This window comes from Peromyscus californicus, unplaced genomic scaffold (genome assembly GCF_007827085.1).
Source record: "Peromyscus californicus insignis strain IS unplaced genomic scaffold, ASM782708v3 Scaffold_7__1_contigs__length_154581171, whole genome shotgun sequence".
Classification (NCBI taxonomy): domain Eukaryota; kingdom Metazoa; phylum Chordata; class Mammalia; order Rodentia; family Cricetidae; genus Peromyscus; species Peromyscus californicus.
The window spans coordinates 64,281,057-64,305,173 of record NW_026294595.1 but is presented as its reverse complement, the minus strand read 5'-3'; the positions used below and the strand labels follow the sequence as shown (position 1 = coordinate 64,305,173).

At 35.8% G+C, this 24,117-nt stretch overlaps 1 protein-coding gene across 1 annotated transcript; it reads left to right on the top strand.

The window, feature by feature from the left end:
• The first annotated feature begins 106 nt into the window (after positions 1-106).
• Positions 107-23,610, top strand: LOC128100916 (olfactory receptor 5D13-like). The gene is given in 3 exon segments (XM_052723655.1): positions 107-174; positions 22,705-22,748; positions 22,751-23,610. Coding segments are annotated over 3 exon segments (972 nt in total).
• Positions 23,611-24,117: the final 507 nt, after the last annotated feature.

Here is a 24,117-nt window from a genome sequence, read left to right as displayed (position 1 = left end):
AAAGGCAAGCCAAGGCCTGAAACTGGAGGCTGGAACTGAAACAGATCATAGAGGAATGTTGTTTCCAGCCAGCTTCCTTACCCAGATCCAACTTCCTAGGGATGGAATGGCCCACCTTAACCTGGGACCTCCTGGATCAAGGAGCAAACAAGAAAATGCCACATGGACCTGCTCGTAGGTCAGTTATATGAAGGTGACTCCTCATCTCAGGTTTCCACTTCCCAGATGTGTCAGTCTGACAATGAAGATCAGCCATCACACCATACTAGAAAGTGTACAGAACTCTCAGTTTCCAACAGTACCAGTTTCAAGATCTTGAGCTTCACTTCTCAGGTTCTCCCAATTATTTGACCTACACTTCCTACTTTTCATTGTCTTGAAATAATGTAATTCAGACATCATAAGTATTTCTGTGTTAAATATGCTAGATTATCTTCTTTTGATGGTGCTAAAGATAGAACCCAGGCTTCACACACGCTGTGCAACTATTCTACCCACACAATCACACTTTAGGATGCATGAACACCTTTGACTTGTAGACTTTAAAATGTCGTTAACCTAATAAGGAATAATCTAGAAGCAAACTTGTGACCAGTCTGCTAGCTCACACAAGAAATTCACTAATTTCTTATGCAAAGGAAAACATTATAAAATATTTTATATTAGTTGCACACAATACCAGTGCCAGTAACTGCAGAATTCATTGTCCTTTGACTTCAGTTGCCATTTGAATTTGTGTAAAAAGTAAACACATGTGCCCATCTCTGCATGGTGTTACAGAGTTAATTTTAGTGCCAAGACCTCCTTCCTGGAGTCCACTACCCTGGATAGTGAGGAAAAACCTCTCTTGGTCGTCACATTAAATATTAATTTCAATTAACAGTTGAACTTTAGGCTTTGCATTATTACCAATGGTTTAAAATAGTGCAATGCTCTATATTAGCCTCTTTTAAAACTCAGATTCTTCTCACTACATGGAAGGACTGAACTCTACTCTATGCTTAATGTTCTGCATGAGTTGGATCAGGACACTTCCAGGATTTTCTCCTCTTGTGTAGGGTACCCTCTGCCTGTTCTGACCCCCTGCAGCTCTTTCAGATTCTTCAAACATCACACTGAATCAGAATTTAAAAACACAGTGTATTATCTCAAGCATGTCTTATCATAACAATAATAGAAAATAAACAGGAAAACAAGGAAAAATCCGAAGAACTTAATTCTTTTAAAATGAAGATTATAATATCATTGTTCTGGATATTTTGGATACACCATTAATTTCAAATAATAATTGTATACTTGAATACATTTGGATTTATTGAGACATCATACATGCTAAAGGACTTATCTTTTAGTTTACTTTACACCTTATACAAACCCAAATAACAGATAAATCAAAAAGTATACTAAAGCTCTTGAATTATTTGAATTTATTTTGCACCCCATTGTATTCATCTTTTAGAATAATGTGTGTGTGTGTGTGTGTGTGTGTGTGTGTGTGTGTGTGTATGTATGTGTGCCAATTTGTAAATTCAGCAAGTCACAAAGAAGACATGAAAGAAAGAGGAAGATTGTTTGAGAAGGAGGGCTTGTGCAGGAGTGGTGGGGGTAAGAGAGTAACAGGAAGGTAAATATGATCACAATATTTTGCACGTATTTATGAACTTATTAATAGCTATATAACATATGTAAGCCATTTTATCACTACTCAGGCAATAATACTGAAGTTTGTCTCTTTCATCTGCCTGTATTTTTTCATAATTTATTGAACTTAAATAGGCAATATCTTTTTATGTAATTCTACTTAGGTGTAAGTCAATGCAGGTGCAAATCTAGATTTTCAGAGATCAGTTCTAAACTCATATTTCTTACATTTATAAAGAGGGATCCAAAGCTAGGACTAATGGCTGGTTGCCTTTCTGTAAACAGATCAGAGTAAGTTTATAAAGACATTCTCTGCCAGTTTTCCTCTTTACCAAGGATGCCTAACTTTTCTAATCCTAAAATTATGACATTTCCTTTCTCCCAGAAGGTAAGGCTCTCTTACCTTCATCTGTCCTAGCATGCTGACTCCAACTCCGTATACACTGCGTTCATGCCACAGAGTTAAAAATAGTCAGAGATAGTTTAAATTCCACAGCCTTCACTGTTTTTTCTTGCAACTGTACTGGGATGAAGTTTGACATTGTGCCATTTTCTGTCTAAAGGTTTTAAATTTTATCAAAATTCCTATAATTTCCAAAATGTTTCATAATTAAATTATCACAATATTAAATATACTCAGAATCACTGTGTCCTCTGGTATAACTAACTTCTTTATATTGCTTATTTATTTGTTGAATGTTAAATTCCATAGCTTGGTTCTCTAAGGGAATTTTATCTTTATGAGTATTAGAGCTATCATGTTAATTTTCCTTTACCTCAACATAATTAAAAGCAGAAAGAAATAAAACAAAATTAGACTAAATGAATCACCTTTATTTTGAAAATCTTGATTACCTGGCTTTGGGATTAATTATGCAAGGTTTCTGAATCTAATACTTTTGTCCATCATGAAAGGAAAATAAAATTTATACCCTGTCAATTTGCATAAAATTAATCTTTCAACTGCTGCCTACTCTGTGGTAGGTTTTATGCAAGATTGCCAAATCCCCAAATCACTGAGGGTGGACTAAGATTGCTATTTTGTAAGATAGATACCTGCTTTGTTTGTTAACAAGATTGTAAACAAATTGTGCAGGATTTCCTAAATTTGATGCAATACTAAAATGCAATCAGTTACTTACTGGTGACCTCACTTGCCTTAGTGGATAGTTACAATGTAATACACAGATGTCTCTGGTTAAATTAAAGGGGTAACAAAACAAAGTCAGAAGTCTTGAATTGTGGAAAGTGACTGTTAGGGGAAGGAGGTCAGATAGGGATTAAAGAAAGGGTAAGAGAAGGTGGCATGGGAAAATAAACAGAATATGTATGAAATTGTCAAAGAGCTAACATAATAAAATTATACATATGAAATTGTCAAAGCACTAACATAATTTTTTTTCTTTTATTCCATTATATGCAAATTGCCCCTAAAATTTTAAACAAATAGTCGAAAAATTACAAATAATCATTCCATTTATATTTTAAAAATATATTATAAAAGCATGATTCATATTATTCCATGCACAATTTTTATTGAAAGCTGATATATGAAACTAATTCAATGTCTAATTTACCACAGCCACTTGATATACATTTTATACAGCATGATCCACAACTACTATTAATTTGGAATCAGCCGATTAACTTATGGGTATGTGTTAAAAGTTCTAACTTACAAGTAATTTTGTATAACCTGAAGGTAAAACTTACTTGATTTGAAGGAAGGAAGGGGCTTGTGGTTTGTTTCCAAAGCAAACTTGACTCTTTCTAGCTTTAGTTAATATAAAGTGGAAAGGAAGCTGATGTCACCATCGTGTGTGTTGGCAAATATTCACAGCCCTCTTCCAACATCACATTTACCTTAGTCCCTGGGGGAAGTGAAAACACAGATATTTCATGGTGTCTGTTCACTTACAAACTAGTTTTCTTGGCAAATACAGTGCTTACAGAAATGCAGCACAGTATCAAGTGAATCTAGAGTAGCTCATTTAAATCAGTTGACCAAAGTGAAGCAGGACTAATATTTAAAACTTTGTTCAAAAGTCTAAAAAAGGCTTGCATCAATGAAGCCATGATTTGTGTATACCAGAAAGCTACAATAATATCACCTGTCATTGTGGTGAGGTTGTAGTCATGGGGAAACTGATTATTTGTAAAGGAAAGTTATAATTCTTATATATTCAATAATAATAATAATAATAATAATAATAATAATAATGATAATAATAATAATATTGGAAACTCCATGTGGCAAATTCATGAAAAATATGTACTAACTCTATCTACAGTTTTTGAAGATTACCACATATACTAGCAAGCATATATTATTAGCTAATGGAACCTCTTAAAAGTTAGCACAATTGACTGTCTTCACACACACTCCATCCCCATCTTCCTTTGTATGTGTATGTTCATGTAGGTGTATGCACATTGTGGAGATCTCACGCATCTGCATGAGTATAGAGATCAAAGCTTCCTTCGTCTTCTTCAGGTGCAATCCACATTGTTTGGGAGAGGTTCTCTCAATGAACCTGGAGATCATTGATTTAGCTTGGGTAAATATCAGAGATCCTTACAGAAGCTTTTCAGTTTTGTGAGGTCCCGTTTATTAATTGTTGTTCTTAATGCCTGTGCTAACAGCATTCTCTCTTCAAAAAGTCTTCTTTTGTGCCAATAAATGAGCTCAAGGATATTCTCCACTTTATCATGTATCAGGTTTATTGCATGCAGTTTTATGTTGAGGTCTTTAATCCATTTGAACTTGAGTTTTGTGCAGGGTGATGAGCATGAATATATTTTCACTTTTCTACAGGCAGATATCCAGTTTGATCAGCACCATCTGTTGAAGATGCTGTCTTTTATTTTTTCCAGTGTGTATTTCTGGCATTTATGTCAGGACCTTCAATTTGATTCCATTGAACATCATATATATTTTTATGCTAATACCATGGTGCTTTTATTACTATGGCTATGTAGTACAACTTGAAATCAAGAATTCTGAGAGCTCTAGAAGTTCTTTGATTGTTCAGAACTGATTCAGATATCCTGGGATTTTTGTTGTTGTTGTTTTTCCATACAAAGTTGAAAATTTTCCTTTCAAAATCTGTGCAGAATTGTGTTGGAATTTTGATTGGGATTGCGTTGAATCTGCAGACTGATTTTAGTATGGTGTCCACTTTTACTACCCCAATCCTACTGATCGATGAGTGTGGGAGATCTTTCCATCTTCTGATGTCTCTTCAATTTCTTTATTCAAAGACTTAAAATTTTATGATACAAATCTTTTACTTGCTCAGTTAGAGTGCCCCCAAGATATTTTAGATTATTTGAGACTATTGTGAAAGGTTTTCTTTTCCTGGTTTCTTTCTTAGTCCATTTGTCATGTGTACATACAAGGGGTACTGATTTTTGTTAGTTAATTGTATCTAGATACTTTGCTGAAAGTGTTTCTTGGCTGTGGAAGTTTCCTGGTGAAATTGTTAGGGTGTCTTATGTATACTAATGTATCATCTGCTAATTAAGATACTTTGACTTCTTTTTTTCCCATTTGTATGACCTTTATCTCTGTCAGTTATGTTGTTAATCCAGTCATATTGAACAGGTATGGAGAGGACAAGCTTATCTTGTTTCTGAATTTAGTGGAATTGTTTTGTGTTTCTTTCCATTTAAGGTGATGCTGGCTATAGGCTTTCAGCAAACTGCAAAGGATATCATCATTGGGACAGTGTGGCAGCCTACAGATTTGGGAAAAGATTTTTACCAACTTCACCTCTGACAGAGGACTCATATCCAAAATATATAAAGAAATCAAGATACTAGATTTCACTAAACCAAATAACCAAGTTAAAAACTGAGTACAGATGTAAACAGAAAATTCTCTATAGAGGAAATACAAATGGCTATGAAATTTTGTGTTTAATATTTGTGTTTAATATCTTTAGCCATCAGACAAATAAAAATTACATCTTAAACCTGTTACAATAGATAAGACCAATAATACATGTGACACCTCATACAAGAAAGGCTGTGGAATAAAAAAAACCACTCATTTATGGCTAATGGGAGTGCAGAGTTGTACAGCCATTATCGAAATCAGTATGATTGTTCCTCAGAAAGTTAGAAATTAATCTACCTCAAGATCCAGCTATATCACTCTTGGGCATATACACAAAGGATGCTTCATCCTACCAGAAGAATACTTGCTCAGTCTTATTCATTGCTGCTCTATTCATAATAGCTAGAAACTGTAAACAGCCTAAAAGTCCCTCAACAGAAGAGTGGATAAAGAAAAGTGTGGTACATTTACACAATTGTTCAAAAATTGAAGTCATGAAATTTGCAGGCAAATGGATGGAGCTAGAAAAAAAATCATCCCGAGTGAGGTAACTGATACCCAAAAGGAAAAATATGGTATGTATTCATTTATATGTGAATATTAACCATTAAATAAATGTTATAGTTGCTAACATCCATAGACCTGCAGAGATTAGGTATAGAGGAAGGGACTGGGGGAACACATGATTATCTCTGGAAGGGGGAAATAGAATCAACTTTTTGTAGACTGGGGGTGTAGGATGAGGAAAAGGGAGGATCAGGTGGGGACGGGGGGAGATGGGGCTGAGTTAGAAAATATGGGGAGAGAGAGAATTTAAGAGGTGATATGTAAACCCTAGTGCAGTAGAAATGTGCTAAAAGATATGAAGGCGACCTTAATGAAGTCTCTAAATAGTGAGGTAGACAGAGTTCCAACTGACCATATCTTGTCACTAAAAGAAAATTCTAGTATTGGGACTGGGTTACATCCAATTGGGTGGCTGGCCAAAGGGGTTCCATGGAAACCCCCAAACAACCTAGGCTGTTGCCAAGATAATAGGTTGCTCTCCACAAATGGAAAGCAATACCCCATTGCTAAAGATAACACCCACACAGCTTATTGAACATAGAAAGGTCAAGCTGGTCAAGCTGGTGCATACATTGAACCTTCACCCCTATGTTCTAGTGCCTTTGGTATAGAAAGGGTCTCTGCCGGCTACCAAAAGAGAAATGTAAATACCAATCCACCCACAATACCTTTGATCTACAATGCTTTCTGGCCTACAAAATGTGCTAGAGCAATGGTGGCACAAAACTTGTGGGACTAACCAACTGACATCTGTTTTGACTTAAGGCCCACTGTGCAAAATGGAACCCGTACTCAAAAGTGCTTATGTCTCCAAGAACCAAAGACTAGATATCCCAGAGTCTTAGGGTAAAATCAAATACTACTGGTCAATAAAAAAGAAAGTAACAATAAAATGACTCCTAATGATACTCTGCTATACTCATAGATCAGTGCCTTATTCAGTCATCATCAGAGAAGCCACCTCTGTTGTGAAATAATCCTCTTTTACACTGTAAAGATTTGTCAATTGAATTGGTTTAATAAAACACTGATTGGCCAGTAGTCAGACAGGAAGTGTAGGCAGGGTGATCAAACTAATGATGATGGGAAGAGAAAGGATGAAGTCAGGAGTCACCAGCCAGATGCAGAAGGAGTAGGAGATGAACATGCCATGCTAATAAAGGCACTACCACTTGGCAGAGCGTAAATAAGGAATATGGGTTAACTTAAAATGTAAGAGCTAGTTAATAATAAGCCTGAGCTATTGGCCAATCATTTATTATTCATATACGCTTCTGTGTGGTAATTTGGGAAGTGGCTACTGGATAATTGGGAACAGGGAGTCAGGACAAGCAGCATCAATTTACACTCTTCCTACAGAAGATGGTAAAAAATACAGAGACCTACAAGAAGACATTTCAGAGAGAGAGAGAGAGAGAGAGAGAGAGAGAGAGAGAGAGAGAGAGAGAGAGAGAGAGACCTTGGAGCTAAATAAGATGTCTCCATTAAACCCCTTTCCTCGGTGTTTAGGGAAACCCACAGAAGAGGTGGGCAGAGTGTAAGAGCTAGAGAGGATGAAGGACGCCTGGAGAACAAGGTCCCCTAAATTAACTTTGTAAATCTCATAGAAACTTAAAGAGGGTGAAGCAGCAAGCACAGGACCCTCCATATACATATATTATACCTTTCAATTTAGTATTTTTACGGTACTCCTGAGTGTGTGAACAAGCAGGTCTCTAATTATTGTGGCCTCTCATGGGTTCTTTTCTTTCTGTTGGTTTGCCTTGTCCAACTTGATGTGATGGTTTTTGTCTTAACTTATTATATTTTATTTTGTTTTTTGTATGTTTTGTTGTTATCTCATAAAACCTGTTCTTTTCTATTGAGAGACAGAAAGGAAGTAGATCTGGAAGTGGGGGGAACTGAGAAGGGATGTTCAATTGGGGCTCTGTATCCCCTGTTATTTGGTGATTTCAGTTAGATTGCTTTCATATATGCATAAGTTTCAGATAGCATATACTATATTAGGTTTCCATATGACCTCTCAAATGGCCCTTAGTTTTAGCTATCTCTCCCTGTATTGCTTCCCTCCCTCTCCTCTTCCTCTCCTCTCTGTTTGATTCTCCTCTACCAGAAGGATAACTTTTATGTTTTAACAGTAAGCTTTATACTACAATTTTTAAAATTTGGATGTTACAAATCTCACAAATTTCTTTCTTTTTTAAACACATTTTGTAAATTACTCTGCAATTCTAAAGATATGAAGGATCCATTTATTTATTCAAAATGAATCTTCTAACTGCATTTAAACATATACATATATGTATAGGTATATATGTGTTGGGAGTCAGACTGACCCAAGACTTTCTCAGAGTACTTGATGAAAGGAAAAAGGAACATAGTTCTGTGTCACTGGCCAGATGTTGACTTACAAGGCTGGTTTGGGAATAGAGCCAGTGCCTCAAAAGAATCAAGATTTCAGTTTCTGTGTACTGGAACTTCCCCATGGCCAGTCACTATCAGTCCTAAGGTATATGTGTCTGAAGTATCCTGTGTTCTCTTTGCCAACATTACCACTCTTCTGACCTTGGCCATTTTTTCCCTGCTAATAGTATATAGGATACTGTACTTCATAATATATTTGCTTGGCATATTACTTTAGCTTATGTAAGACTTCCAAGTTCTAACAATTGCTTTTCTCTTATTTATTTCTTGTCTTCCTGATTCCTTAATCCCCGTCATCCCAATAAACACCTCACCACTTAGGACCCCTATTCCTGCAGGTTTTGGTCATGTATGTACACATATGTGTTTATTTATATGTATGCATATGTATTTTTGCATATGTACATATTGGGGACACTTATGGGGACAATGCCCCAGCTAGACATCACATTACAACAAGTAAAAACACATGTTAAGGGCCAGAGAGATGATTTAGTGGTTAAGAAGACCTGCTCTTTTTGCCAAGGACCTGACTTCAGCCCTCAATAACTGCATGGTAGTCTACATCTGTTCATAATTTCAATAGTGAGGAGCCATTACTCCATTCTAGTTTTCATGGGAGCCAGACACACATAGTGCACATGCATGCATGCAGCCAAAACATTCACACATAAATTAAACAAAAAACAAATAAATATATTAACAAACAAATAAATAAATAGATAAATACCCCAATAAAAGGAATAGGTTATCCCTTTCTTGAGTTGTTAGCCAAGGGATCCCACAGAATCTCAGACATCACAGATATTGCCATTGCTCCTTGCTACCCTCTAAAACTTTAAAGTAACTCTCTGTTAGTGAATACACATTACACAAATCATAAACATGGAGAAATCAAGTTCTGATGTAGTCTAATCCTTACTAGTTATCTTTAACAGGGATGGAAGGTGTTATGTATACCACTGGAGATGGAAAGTAATCATCCATGTTATCCAGATATATGCCCTAAGAACCACAATTCATTACCTGATGAGACATGCCAATTAGTACGATGATGGCATGAATTTTATGGAATGAAACAATCACTCTGATGTGATTTCAGGACCATTTCATGAGATGGAACTTCTATTGGCACCATTATCCCATGACCAAGAACCTGTGGCTAGAGATACAATAGGTTGTTTTGGTTACTTTTATGTCACTGTGAAGAGAAACCATGCCCTAGAAAACTTATAAATGAGAGTTTATTGGGACTTACAGTTTCAGTTGGTTAATTACAGTCCATGACCATTATTGCAGGGAACATGGAAGCAGGTATGCAGGTATAACATTAGAGAGTTAGATGAGATCCTACATCCTACTCCATAAGCACAAACACTGAAATGGCATGGACATTTGAAATTTTGAAGCCCATCTACAGTGATACACTTCTTCATCCTTCCCAAATAGGCCTAACAACTGGGAAACAAGCATTCAAATATATGAGGCTATAGAGGTTATTCTCATTCAAGCCATCACATAGAACCAAGAGTAGAGGCTGCTACTACAGTTCTCTTAAATGGAGATGATATTAAAATAACTCATAATGATCTATTAGTTTATTCTTAGAATAGTGCACTCCTTAAGCCACTTCAGAGGAGCTTGTTTTTGGCAATTAACAGAGAGTCACAATTTGTCAATGTGTAGTGAATAAGTGATTATGAGGTGCTCAATCCGAAATGGAGCATTATAACCCCTCCCTCCCCACAAGGTTCAAGGGGAAGAAAGTTTATAAGAGGCAGAGGTAGTGAGGTGTTTAATGAAATCATCAGAGCAATTGGACACAGACCTCACAGCAGATGTGACAGAGTGTGAAAGAACAGAAGCTCAAGTCAGAAAAATAAAAATCCCAGCAAGGTGCAGGGATGTAGACATGAAGAATCAGGTTGTAGGCATATAGTCTCTCCCCTAGCTGAGGATTTAACCATGCTCCAAAGCAGGTAGAACATGCAAGAATATTTGGGCAATACATACTGGGCAATTCACACTTTCATAGGGCCAAATGTCTCATATGATTCAGTAGGCATAGCGTTCTCTCTCTCTCTCTCTTTATATATATATATATATATATATATATATATATATATATATTCCTTCCTTTTTTCTTTCTTCGTATCTTTATTTCCTTCTGTATTTCTTCTTTTCATTCTTTTGTTTAAATATTTTTGTGTATAGTAGATATCATCACTCATTAATAAGTGCTGCTTTACTTAAAGATTTTATACTAGGCTTTTCTATAGAATGTTTGATTTATTGACACAGAAACCCAATGCCATGTAATGTGTCTTAGTAATTAGTAAAACTAAATTCATTATAATTTAGAGGATTTATCACAAATATACATTTCAGTCTTTTCCTTTTTTAATTATCTTTATTCTATACAAAATTCCCCAGATCCTCCCACCCACCTGTATTCTCTGTCTTTCTCTCTCTCTCTCTCCTCTAAAACGAAATGAGGGACAAACAAACAAAAAGCCACAAAATTGAAAATTACAACAAATAAAAAAGACCAATAAGATAAAAATCCCAAAAGCTAAACCAAATTAAAGAAAATTTTGTGCCCTCAAGTGTTGTTGACATACCCATTCCACTGGAGAAAACTGACATCGACTTTGTCAGTGGGTATCAACTGCAGATATCATCTTGTTTAGGGTTGGGACTCCACATCTCCCTCTCAGTGCTTAAACTATGGCTGGTTTGAATTTTTTCAGGCCCTGTGCATGATACTATGGTAATAGTGAGTAATATGTGCACCAGCCCAGTTGTGTCTTGAAGACACTGTTTTCTTGAAGTCATCCATCACCTCTGGCTCTTATAATCTTCCTATCAACTCTTCTGCATTAATCCCCGAGCCTTGAGGGGAGGGGGTTAATGAAGACATCCAATTTAAAACTGAGTACTCTTACTCTTTGTACATTGTCTACTTGCAGGTCTCTGGGTTAATTGTCATCTACTGCAAGTAGAAGCTTCTCTTATGTGTGTTGAGTAAGACACTAATCAATGGCTATTACAATATGGCATTAAGAGTCATTTTATGGCTTTGTTATGTTATGTTAGCAGAATTATACTAGTAGGTTGTACCCTAGCCCTGTGTACTATCTAGTTTCAGGTTCTTGACCACTTGCTGGGCTTGAGCACCACTTTGTCCTGGCATGTTCTATTGAGCACTAACACAACCCAGGGATAGAAAATGGGCCAAGCAGGGTTGGCGACCTTATCTGAATCCTGAGTGGTCACAAGAATGACAGGAAAAAGACATCTGGGAGGCTGTGTCAGTAGACAACTCATTTATTTGGAAGGGGCAAGGGATATATATATATCCCTAGGAAGAATGGCCAATTGGGTCCATGCAGTGATACGTCATTGACTGGGGCAAGAACATCAAGGGCGTTCTTCATTTGCATACTCAGGGGACAGGGGAAGGAATCTTATAAGCTCATATAGAAAGTCCAGCTTGGGATGTTTCAGCTGTCAGATAAGTAGCAACCAATTCCTCCTTAGAGATGTGAGAAGCTATGTATATGGGAGCAAGTCTGCACTCAGGGAAGTTTAACTACTGGGGTTTGCCTGGGCAAGGTTGGGGAGGTGCCAAACTCTTGCTGCTCTTAGGATGAGAAAAATCCAGGTTTTAGGCAATTTCAACCACTTCTTAGCTTCAGCCCAGCACTGCAGCCACTAGAGCAGTGTAGGTAAGGGGTTCTGTCTCACGGGGTGAACCCTATCTACATTCAGAAGTTGGTTAGTTGTTCTCATAACATTATTGTCACTATTGTATCAGAATGTCTTATAAATATTCCACTGTTGTAGGTCACAGGATTTTTAGATGGGTGATATTGTGATCTTTTTATTTATCATATTTTGATTAATATACATCATTAATTATATAAGGTGTATTTGTTATAAGGTTTTCTACAGGTATTTCAGTTTTGCAATTATAGTCGGTTTGATTAATTGTGTCCTAAATTGCTAAATGTTTGCTGTCTCACTTTGGTTTTAGGTTAGAACGGTTCTCTTTCTCTTTATATTTATTGTGTTATGTGTTTTTGTTTCCAATAATATTTAGCATAATATGATCAAGTTTCATAATTAATTATTGTTTTTGTCATACAATGTTTCAATTATTTCCTTTATATATTTTATGAGTAGATAATAGCAGTTAAGTGGTTGAATTTCATCCTAACATTTTTATATTAACATACAATCCTGTAAGTCATTTACTCTTCTATAATCCAGTCTTTTGTCGCCTTCTTTTCTCTAGCTTTGGATATATGATCCTTGTGTTTTCATGTCTGTTATTGAAATCTTAATGGTACCTATATAAGACATAAAACAAGCAATATTTCTTTTGAGTTTTGCTTACTTAGCAGGATGATTGCTATTTCCACCCAACCTCTGGCAAACAAAATGATTTAATTATTTCTTTTTTTTAATTTTATAATTTAATTTAATTTTACATATCAGCCACAGAATCCTCTGTCCTCCCTCCTCCCACCTCCCACGCCCCACCCTCCCCCCAACCCACCCCCCATTCCCACCTCCTCCAGAGCAAGGACTCCCCTGGGGATTAAGCTCAGCCTGGTAGATTCAGTCTAGGCAGGTCCAGTCCCCTACTTCCTTCACCCAGGCTGAGCCAAGTGTCCTTGCATAAGCCCCAGGCTCAAAAAGCCAGCTCATGCACTAAGGACAGGTCCCGGTTGCACTGCCTGGGGGCCTCCCAAACAGTTCAAGCTAATCGACTGTCTTACTTATCCAGAGGGCCTGATCCAGTTGGGGGCTCCTCAGCTATTGGTTCATAATTCATGTGTTTCCACTAGTTTGGCTATTTGACCCTGTGCTTTTTCCAATCATGGTTTCAACATCTCTCGCTCATACAATCCCTCCTCTTTCTCGCCAATTGGACTCCCTGAGCTCCACCTGGGTCCTGGCCATGGATCTTTGCATCTGCTTCCCTCAGTCATTGGATGAGAGTTCTACCATGACAGTTAGGGTGTTTGGCCATCTGATCACCAGAGTAGGTCAATTCGGGCTTTCTCTTGACCATTGCCAGTAGTCTATTATGGAGGTATCTTTGTGGATTTCTGGGGACCTCTCTAGCACTTTGCTTCTTCCTATTTCCATGTGGTCTTTATTTATCATGGTCTCACTTTCCTTGTTCTCCCTCTCTGTTCTTGATCCAGCTGGGATCTCCCACTCCCCTAAGCTCTCTTTCCCTCCACCCTTGCCCATCATTACCACCCCACCTCACGTCCAGTTTGCTCATGTGGAACTCATCCATTTCTCTGTTGTTGGGCAATCCCTGTGTCTTTCTTAGGGTCCTCTTTACTAGGTAGCCTCCCTGGAGTTGTGAGTAGCAGTCTAGTCATCCTTTGTGGGAATGCAAGCTTGTACAGCCACTTTGGAAATCAATATGGCACTTTCTTAGAAAACTGGGAATCAATCTCCCCCAAGACCCAGCTATACCACTTGGGCATATTCCCAAGGAGTGCTCAATCATACCACAAGGGCACATGCTCAGCTATGTTCATATCAGCATTATTTGTAATAGCCAGAACCTGGAAACAACCTAGATATCCTTCAACTGAAGAATGGATAAATAAAATGTGGTACACATACACAATGGAGTACTACTCAGCAGAGAAAAACAATGACATCATGAGGTTTGCAGGTAAATGGATGAATCTAGAAAAAAATCATCCTGAGTGAGGTAACCCAGACTCAGAAAGACAAACATGGTATGTACTCACTCATAGGCTGATACTAGATGTAAAACAAAGGATGACTAATTACTTCTTATAATATCTAAGTAGTAGTCCATTGCAAGTAAGCACCATATTTTCTTCTTTCATTGATTCTCATGGACCTAGTCCTTACTTCTTTTTAGCATTTTCTTTTAAACATAGTGTCTTAGTTAAGGTTTTTATTTCTGTGAATAGATACCATGGCCATGGAAACACTTATAAAAGACAACATTTAATTGGACCTGGCTTACAAATTCAGAACATGCATCCATTATCATTATGGTGGGAAGCATGGTAATGTACAGGCAGACATGGTGATGAAGAAAGAGCTGAGAGTTCTGCATCTGTATCATTAGGCAGCAGGAAGAGAAAAACAGGCACTGGACCTAGCTTGAGCACTTGAAATCTCAAAGCCCATACCAGCAACAAACTTTGTCCAACAAAGCCACACCTACCCCAACAAGAACACACCTCGTAAGAATGCTAGTCCTTAAGGACCAAGTATTCAAATACATGAGCCTATGGGGGCCATTTTTTTTTGTTTTTGTTTTTTGTTTTTTTTTTTTTTTGGATAGGGTTTCTCTGTGTAGTTTTGGTTCCTGTCCTGGATCTTGCTCTACAGACCAGGCTGGCCTCTAACTCACAGAAATCTGCCTGGCTCTGCCTCCTGAGTGCTGGGATTAAAGGCATATGTACCACTGCCTGGTCAGCCATTCTTATTCAAACCACTACACATAGTAAAATGTGATTTTCTCCTCAATGTGTGTAGTCTTTGGCATTGTCTAAAGAAGAGAAGCAACTTGTGTTGTACATCATATTACTAAACACTGGCCAAGCCCTTCATAAAGGGTGCTATTGATTACTACTCAGCAACAACCATGATATTTGAAACCAATATGTTTCAGAGAAGATTAACTGAGGGGAAGATGCACTTTAGATGTAGTCAATATCATCTCATGGTCTACAGGATCAGATTGAATAGGAGAGAGAAAGAGACAGAGAGAAACAGAGATAGAGATAGAGATAGAGAAAATACACCGTGAGCACCAAAATTTCATGTTCTCTCCTTCCTGATTTGCTGAGTAGGTAGGATGTCACTACCTTGTCTTTCCCACTGTGATAGATAGTATTTCGTGAGCTATGAGTTAAATAACACTTTCATGCTTTTATTCACTTCTCAGGTATTTAGTTGTAGAAGCAAGAAGATACACACATTGTTATAGCATTTGGATCTGTCATCCATTGTGTGTCTAGTTGGGTATCATTTCTGAAATTGGGTAGACAAACATTCATCTAAGTATTATTTATAATATAATATCAATATGATGGGATACTCCCTTCATTGGCATCTAGTAGCTTTCATTATCTCTTCTGACCACTTTTGTCTAAAAATTTCTTACACTTGCTTTCCCATGCCACTTGCTTAGGTTATTGTAGTCTAGACTTTCACTTTCAGTCTTATGTCTTTGCCACTGAGTTTTTAGCAGATACTAAGCTGGTGTATTTTGGTTGCTGTTATTTTTTAAGTGCATTAAATTAGTCTGTTTTTTTTTTTTAAATTGAAGTGTCAAGACCATTTGTAGTGCTCACTTCAGCAGCAAGTGTACTAAAGCTGAAACAATTAAGAAAGGATTATCATGGGCATTGTACAAAAATGTCATTTAAGTTTGTATAGTGTTCTGTATTTTTAAAAGGCCATTCATAATTAGAATTATTTAAAGAAATGTAGTGATTTCACTTTCATTCATCTTAGTCATAAATCTCAAAGGACTCATAATTCAGAATACTTTTATGGTAGCAATAAAATACATTTAGAAGACAATGCTGTTACTGTTGGTGAGAAAGTGCTCACCTGTATATTACATAGACGTGTTTAGCATTGACATTAAATCTAATAAATATTACAGCTTCAAATTAAGATTTTAGTCATATAGTAGTTGTTATTTTGTAGGCAACTATACCCTATCTTTTAAAAATTAGTAATAGTGAGCCAAAGCATTAATTCTAATAAAAATTAACAAAGGTAGAGGGAAAATGCATATGAACATCTGAATCCAACCATGGCTTTTATTACTTCTGAAGATTTGTTTATCACCAATTAATTGAGAAGGCAGTGGAATGGATAGCCAGGCTCCAATAAAAATATGAATGATGCTATATTCAATGTTTCTGTCCTTAAAACAAGATTCTTTTTCCTGTTAACTAGAATTATGGTGTACTTCTGCCACCTAGTGGAGATTATTTGTAAGCAAAACCAAAATCTCAAAGTTATTCTGAAGAGGTTTTTAGTATTATTAGAGCATCTGAAAAAAAAAAAAAAAATTCATCAGTTAGAGAGTAATGGCACTCATTGTGGTAATATTTATGCTTTCATTGATTTATAAATATATAATTTCATGAGATGTAAGTGTAAACACAAAAAGCATGAGACTTAAAAATATGTTTAAATATATACATGCAGTTAAAGCATACAGACATCTCTTAGTCCTAGACTATATTTATCCACATATAAAGTCTTCTACCACCATCTGTCAATCAAAAGTTATGTGTTAATGCTAATTTTAATGCACCTTTTTGAAACATAAAGGCAAATGAGGACTGTCATCAGTTGTGATTTAGATACTATGACTCCAATATCATTTATTTCAAGACAACACAAAAGGAGGAGCCTTTGACGATCAGCTCTCCTTCCAATAAATGATATAAGATTTCTAATTAACACCTTTAATACTAAACTCATTATGAGTTTCAAGCCTTGAGATTAAAATATGTACTAATTTAGCACACAGTTTCAAGAATTTCCAATAGTTGAGACAATTATATAAACCTGTGTTGAGGTGGAGAGATGGCTTAGCTATTCAAGGCTAAGCTCACAAACAAAAATATAAACATGTGTGATAGATTAGGCTCATGAATGGATACTTTAAGTTTGTATTATTAGGACTATAATTTAAAATCCTCACACAGACACTAATGTGATTACATTTTAGTCATTATTAGCTACCCACATATTTTGCCATTTAATTTCTCCATAATTGTGTTTTATTGCTTTTTAATATATTAATTTAAAATGTCCTGGACATAGATTTATCACATGAACACTTGAGAGTGGACAATTTTGTGTCATCAAATGCATTCACAGTATTGTGCTGCTGTGTCTACTGTCTCCAGAATATTTTCACCATCCCGAACTGGAGCTGTGTACATACTGAATGATTCCTCCCCAGATTCAGTGCCTGGTAAGCTGTATGGATACTGTTTGCATTCATGAACTTGACCCTGATTAGTAGCACACATGGTTGGAATTATACACTATGTGTTCTCCGTGTTACTGATTTAATTTATTTTAATGTCTATATAAATTATCCACATTGAAGGATGCATACCTGTTGATAGCTATTGGTTTTGGTTCTATCATTTGTCTCTTGTGAGTAAAGATGATCTGGAAAAAAAATATGTGAGTCTGGTATTAATTAATCTGCAAACTAGAGGTAGAACTGCTGCATAATGTGGAATTTGTTTTCATAGGCATATCACAGCTTTACATCATCTTCAATAATACTCAAAGGACACCCTGATCTCTGTATTTTTTATTTTTTACCCACTTCCTCTCTTTCCCTCTCTCCTTCCATCCTTTTCCTTTATTTTCCTTTTATTTTCTTCATTTGGTACCAGCCCTCCTAATAAGAATGTGGTAGTATATTATACATTAATCATTTTTTGGAAGTAGTTGGTTGCTTTATTTTGTTGCATTATTGTCCTAAGATACAAACATACAAGCTCTCCCTTTATTCTATATTCAGCACATTCTATGTTAAACTAGAAAAGCATCAATAGAATGTAAAAATCATTTTTTTTAATGGAGACAGGGCTTCTCCATGTAATAGCCTTAGTTGTCCCACAACTCACTTTGTAGACCAGGCTGCCTTTGAACTCACAAAGATCTGTCTGGCTTTGACTTTCAAGTGCAGCTATTAAAGGCATATGCTACCACACCTGGCTAAAAAGGGTGGTGACAGCTCATACATTTAATCCAGCACTCAGGAAGCCAAGACAGGAGGATCTCTGAATTCGAGACCAGCCTGGTCTACAGGAGTTTCCAGACAGCCATGGCTACACAGAGAAACCCTGTCTCAAAAACCCAAATCAAAACAAACGAACAAACATAAAGAAAGGAAGGCAGAAAGGAAGAGAGAAAGGAAGAAAGAAAGAAAGAAAGAAAGAAAGAAAGAAAGAAAGAAAGAGAGAAAGAAAGAAAGACAGACAGACAGACAGACAGACAGACAGACAGAAAGAAAGAAAGAAAGAAAGAAAGAAAGAAAGAAAGAAAGGAAAAATCTGTTTCTTGCTTAAAATCAGTGAGTGAGTTGTTCTTGCTGTGGTTTTGTCCTTTTCCTAATCATTAGTGATGCTGACCTGCTGTACTCTGGAGATGTGACTGCTGTGGTTCTGTGCAATATGTTGTGCTTTGTTGGCTTTAATTGTATTATTTTTATGGCTTCCTAACAAGAATAACACTAGAGCACTAAGAATCTTTATAAATGAATAAATCATATTTTTCTCTATTTTAGAAGAAAAGTAATGAATGACCCTAATCCTCTCAATGTGTAAATCCATGTGTAAATCTATACTATGTTGTATTTAAAATGGAAAATGTTTCTAAGAGATTTAAATTTTTATTTTAAGCAAATGACAATTTTGTATGCATGTATGCATGCAGTGTCAAGGAAGCCAGAAGAGGGCTTTGGATCTTCTGAAACTGGAGTTACAGGCTGGCTTTTAAAAAGTTTCTCTTCGTTTTTTTTATTATAATATAATTACCTCATTTCCTTCTTCCTTTTCTATCCCTTGTCCCATATATCACTCCTTACTCTCTTTCAAATACACGACCCTTTTCCCATTAATTTCTCTTCCATGCAATTATATATTCATATACACACATACATATTCCTAAATATATCTTGCTTAGTCTATATATGTTACCCATATTATGTTTTCAAGGCTGACAATTTGTTAGTGAATAATCAATTATTGTGTTCTTCCCCGGGGAACACTATTTCTCCCACTCTCAGAATTCTTTAGTTGCTTGTAGTTCTTTGTATAAGGTTGAGGACTCATGATCTTTTCAGTGTCCATTTTGCCATGACTATTGTCTTTGTTAGGCTTATGTTTAGGCAGTCCTGTTAGTGAGACTTTATGGGTGTACATTACTAGGAGACATGATCTCACACAAATTTCATGATGCTGTGGCTTTAAATAAATTTTTGACCCCTCTTCTGATATATTCCCTGAGCTTTAGCTGTGGGAGTTGTGTATATATATATATATATATATATATATATATATATATATATATATATATATATATATATATATATATATATATATCCATAACTCTGTATATATATATATCCATATCCATAACTCTGTATATATATATATATATATATATATCCATAACTCTGTATATTAATTGGTTGTGATTTTCTGTAGTCATCTCTCACTGCAGCAAAGTGTTCTTTTGATGAGGGATGAGGACTATATTTATCTGTGTGTATAAAGACAAATATTGAGAATGTAGTTACAGATTATGCTGGTTTAGTGAAGTGGTGGTGGTTAGGTTCTACTCCAAGATCTATGACTACTAGAATTGAGTAATTATCTAGGCATCCAGTTCTAGGTATGTCTTCCCTCTTGATGAGTGGATCTTAAGTACAATTAGAGAGCTGTTGATTATCACCAATGTATGTATGCTGTTACTCTACTCTGAGGATATTCATGATATGTTGATTATTGTTGAGGTTCAATTCTGTAGACAAATTGCTAAATGATCTTATTAATAAAAGAAAAAAATAGAGTCAGATATTGGGGTTAAAACCTGAGAGATCAAAAAAGCAGAAAGAAGCCAGCCATGTTCTCCTCACTTGGAGATCCTCTGCCAAAGAGACCTACTTCCTGTATACCCATGCCTATACACCTTTCTGTTCTGCCATCTGATTTCCTCTCTGCCCAGCTACATCATGTCCTCTTCCTGCCCAGCTCTGTCACTTCCTGTCTGTCTGGACAGTACTCCAGACCATTATGGCTAACTAGTGTTGGAATTTAAGGTGTGTGCCACCATGCCTGGCTCTGTTCCCAGTGTGGCCTTGAACTCACAGAGATCCAGATTGATCCCTGCCTTCCGAGTGATAGGATTAAAGGCATGTGTTACCATTGCCTGATTTCTATATTTAATATAGTGACTGGCTTTTTCCTCTGATCCTCAGGTAAACTTTATTTGGGGACACAGATAAAATATCACTACATACGACTATTGGTTTCTCCCCTCCTTTGGAAACTTGCATGGTGCTGATTCCCTGAAAGCTAGTTCTCCATTTTTGTATTAATTTATAGATGTTTTATAGCTATTTATAGGTTTTTTAAGTTTAAAGAATATTTGCATCTATTAAAATGTTTTGTAAGATATTCAAATCATTAAAACTGTTTATGAACATGTTATTAATTTTAGATAAAATTACAAACAAAATATCACATGGGGCTTTGTTTCATCCAATAGTTTGATTTGTGCCTTTAGGGAAATTCTTCAGTAGCATTCTCTAGGGTTCACATCCCCAAGGTCTCTGTGACATATATGTAGGACACAGTTTGGTGCTGGGTTTCTGCTTTTTCCTTGTCAGTTACTCTCAGTTATCAATGAGATATTTTTGTAAAGTTTATGTGATAGAAGTCATTTTTCTAAAGAGTAAAACTTGTATTTTTCATGGCTTGTATTATATTCCTTAAAATAAATTAATTAAAATAAATAAATTAATAAAATAAATTGATTCTTAGCAAGGCAGCCCTGGAGCCTACTATTTTTTGTTAGGGGACTTAAATAAATGCATACATCAAATTCTTCTGCTTTGTGGTGAGTTTATCCAACTCTCATTTTATTTTATTTGAAAACAAAGTGCTGTATAATCCTAATCTTCTCAGGCATTAAAATCCATGTGTAAATCTACCTCCTACAATAATCACATAGTTTTGCTAACTAGATGAATTTATCAAGTTGTGTTTTTGTGTTACTATTATGTTACCAATATTTCTAAACCATTTCTACTTGTTCATTATATTTGCATATAATTTTTCTTTATATATACAAGCATTTTAGTTTTAATCAATTATAAAGCATGCATGGTATGCTTATTTGTAACTATATATCTCAATTCATATTAATTCTCAAAAGAAAAACTGAGGATATGAATTGTATTTGATAATTCTGTAGTTTCTACAACTCTCAATATTATATTCAGTAATAAAAGAAATATAATGTGAACCCAAAATGGATCTCACAGAAAGGAAGGAAGGAATTTGCTCTTTAAGGACACATATGTACAATGTGTGCACAGCACACTGAGCCATCAAACAACTGAATTGGCACTTCCTGGAGCAAAATGGGTGACTTTGAAATTGAGCACCAAGTGCAGCAAGCTAAACACAGAATATAAGAAGTGGACCCAAAAGCTACACACATTGAAAAAAATGTATCAGAACTTGTTGAAATCATATTTTTTTATCATTGGAAAAGATTATTATTTCAACCCTAAGTTACTCACACTTTATTAAAGTAGGATCAGAGAAAGAATAGAGATTTTCATAAAGTTTTTAAAAATCTAGTTATAGAATTTGGACTCAATATAATTTTTTATGAGATTTGTAAATGTATTCAGGTTATATTAAATGCTGTATACTTAATAAAATCCAAAATAATAGTTGAAAAACCTGCATGTATATGTCAATTATATTTTTATATGGAGGACACAAGTCTAATATTTTTCAAAGAATAAAATCATGATATAGTGAAATATATAGGTCTTTTAATTTTGGCATACAGATGGGTCATTCTTATGTGCAACAGTTTTATATTTTATGCTGCGTGTTCTGTTAGGGTCAGTAAGTGCTCATAATGTAGTTCTAAGAAAAATGTAATTAATTTGTAGAAAGGAGTAGTTGAGACATTTTTGAGGAACATAGCACATATAGGAATAATCCCTTTCTGTTTTTTTTTCCATAATTTTAATTGCTTTGAATAATTAGGAAATTAGAAGATCTGTGGTTTCACTATAGCTGCTGTTTTGTATAACTAAGATGTGTTTAGATACATCTAGAATTCACATTATGCCTGCTACAGCAGACAACAGCACCTTCTATAATTTTATGATGAGATTTTGTCCTGTGTCTGAGTGATCCATCTTTGAGCTTGGGAATTGTATTTTATTAAAGACTACACAATAGTAAACTGCAAGGGATAAAAACATATATTATAACATGTTAACTTGTGTTTTGAATTTCAATTAATGTAACTACTGAAATCAAATTCTGTGTAGCTCTTCATGGGTAATCCTTAAACCTCCAAACTTTTTTTTTCACTGTTTTATTTAATGACTTCTGTGTTTCAACTTTTCTATTTTATCTCAGGGACCAAGAAAACCAGACTGCTTCAGTGACTTTCATCCTCTTGGGCTTCCCCTGTTCCTTGTGTTCCTGACCATATACACAGTCACTGTGCTGGGAAACCTGGGCATGATTGCCATCATCAGAGTCAACACAAAGCTCCGCAGTACCCCCATGTACTATTTCCTTAGTCACCTGTCCTTTGTGGATTTCTGTTACTCCACTGTTGTGACGCCCAAACTGTTGGAAAACTTGATCTTAGAAGACAGGACCATCTCCTTCTCAGGCTGCATCATGCAGTTCTTTTTTGCATGTACATTTGTGGTGACAGAAACCTATATGTTGGCAGTGATGGCCTATGACCGGTTTGTTGCAGTGTGTAATCCTCTCCTCTACATGGTTGCCATGTCCTCAAAGCTGTGTTCCTTTTTAGTGGGTGCATCATACTCTTGGGGTCTAATCTGTTCCCTGACACTTACTTACTTTTTGCTGAGATTATCTTTTCAAGGTGTTAATGTTATAAATAACTTTGTGTGTGAGCATGCTGCTATTGTGGCTGTATCCTGCTCTGACCCTTACATTAACCAGGAGATTATATTTGTCTCTGCTACGTTTAATGAAATAAGCAGCCTGGTCATCATTCTCACTTCCTATGTTTTCATCTTCATCACTGTCATGAAGATGCCTTCCATTGGGGGCCGTAGTAAAGCCTTCTCTACATGTGCCTCCCACCTGACTGCCATTACTATTTTCCATGGAACAATTCTTTTTCTCTACTGTGTACCAAACACCAAGAGCTCATGGCTCATGGTCAAGGTGGCCTCAGTATTCTATACAGTCTTCATCCCCATGTTAAATCCCCTGATTTACAGTCTCAGGAACAAAGATGTCAAAGAGACAGTTAAGAAATTGATTAGTAAAAACCTATAGTGCCACATTCATTCATTTTCAGGAATGTTGCACAGAATTTCCCAAGATTTCTACAATAATTGACAAAACTAAAATCAAACAACAAAAGGACAGCAAGTTTAACTCTAAGTTAGCAGATTATTCAAAATCTATTTAAATTGAGGTTGAGTATTCAGCTATAAAATAACAAGCAAAGCAGCGATGACTTTTCTATTTAAATGAAGATTTCACACTTGAAGTTTTGTGTGCACAATTTATAAGTTAGCACACAATCATGATGAAACATAATTTCTTCTTGTTTCAGTCATTGGAGAATGAAAATTTAGATACATGAAATTGATGGATTTTTTTTGTAATTAGTAGGCTGCTTAATTAACTTAATTAAATGATTATATCCTTGCTACTCTCATTTGCTAATCATGACCGATATCTTTTGGAATATCAAAATCTTGGTAAAATTCAATGCAGTGCAGTAACTCTTCGACTATAAATTACAAACTTCAGATACTCTTTTCTTCTTTTGAATTT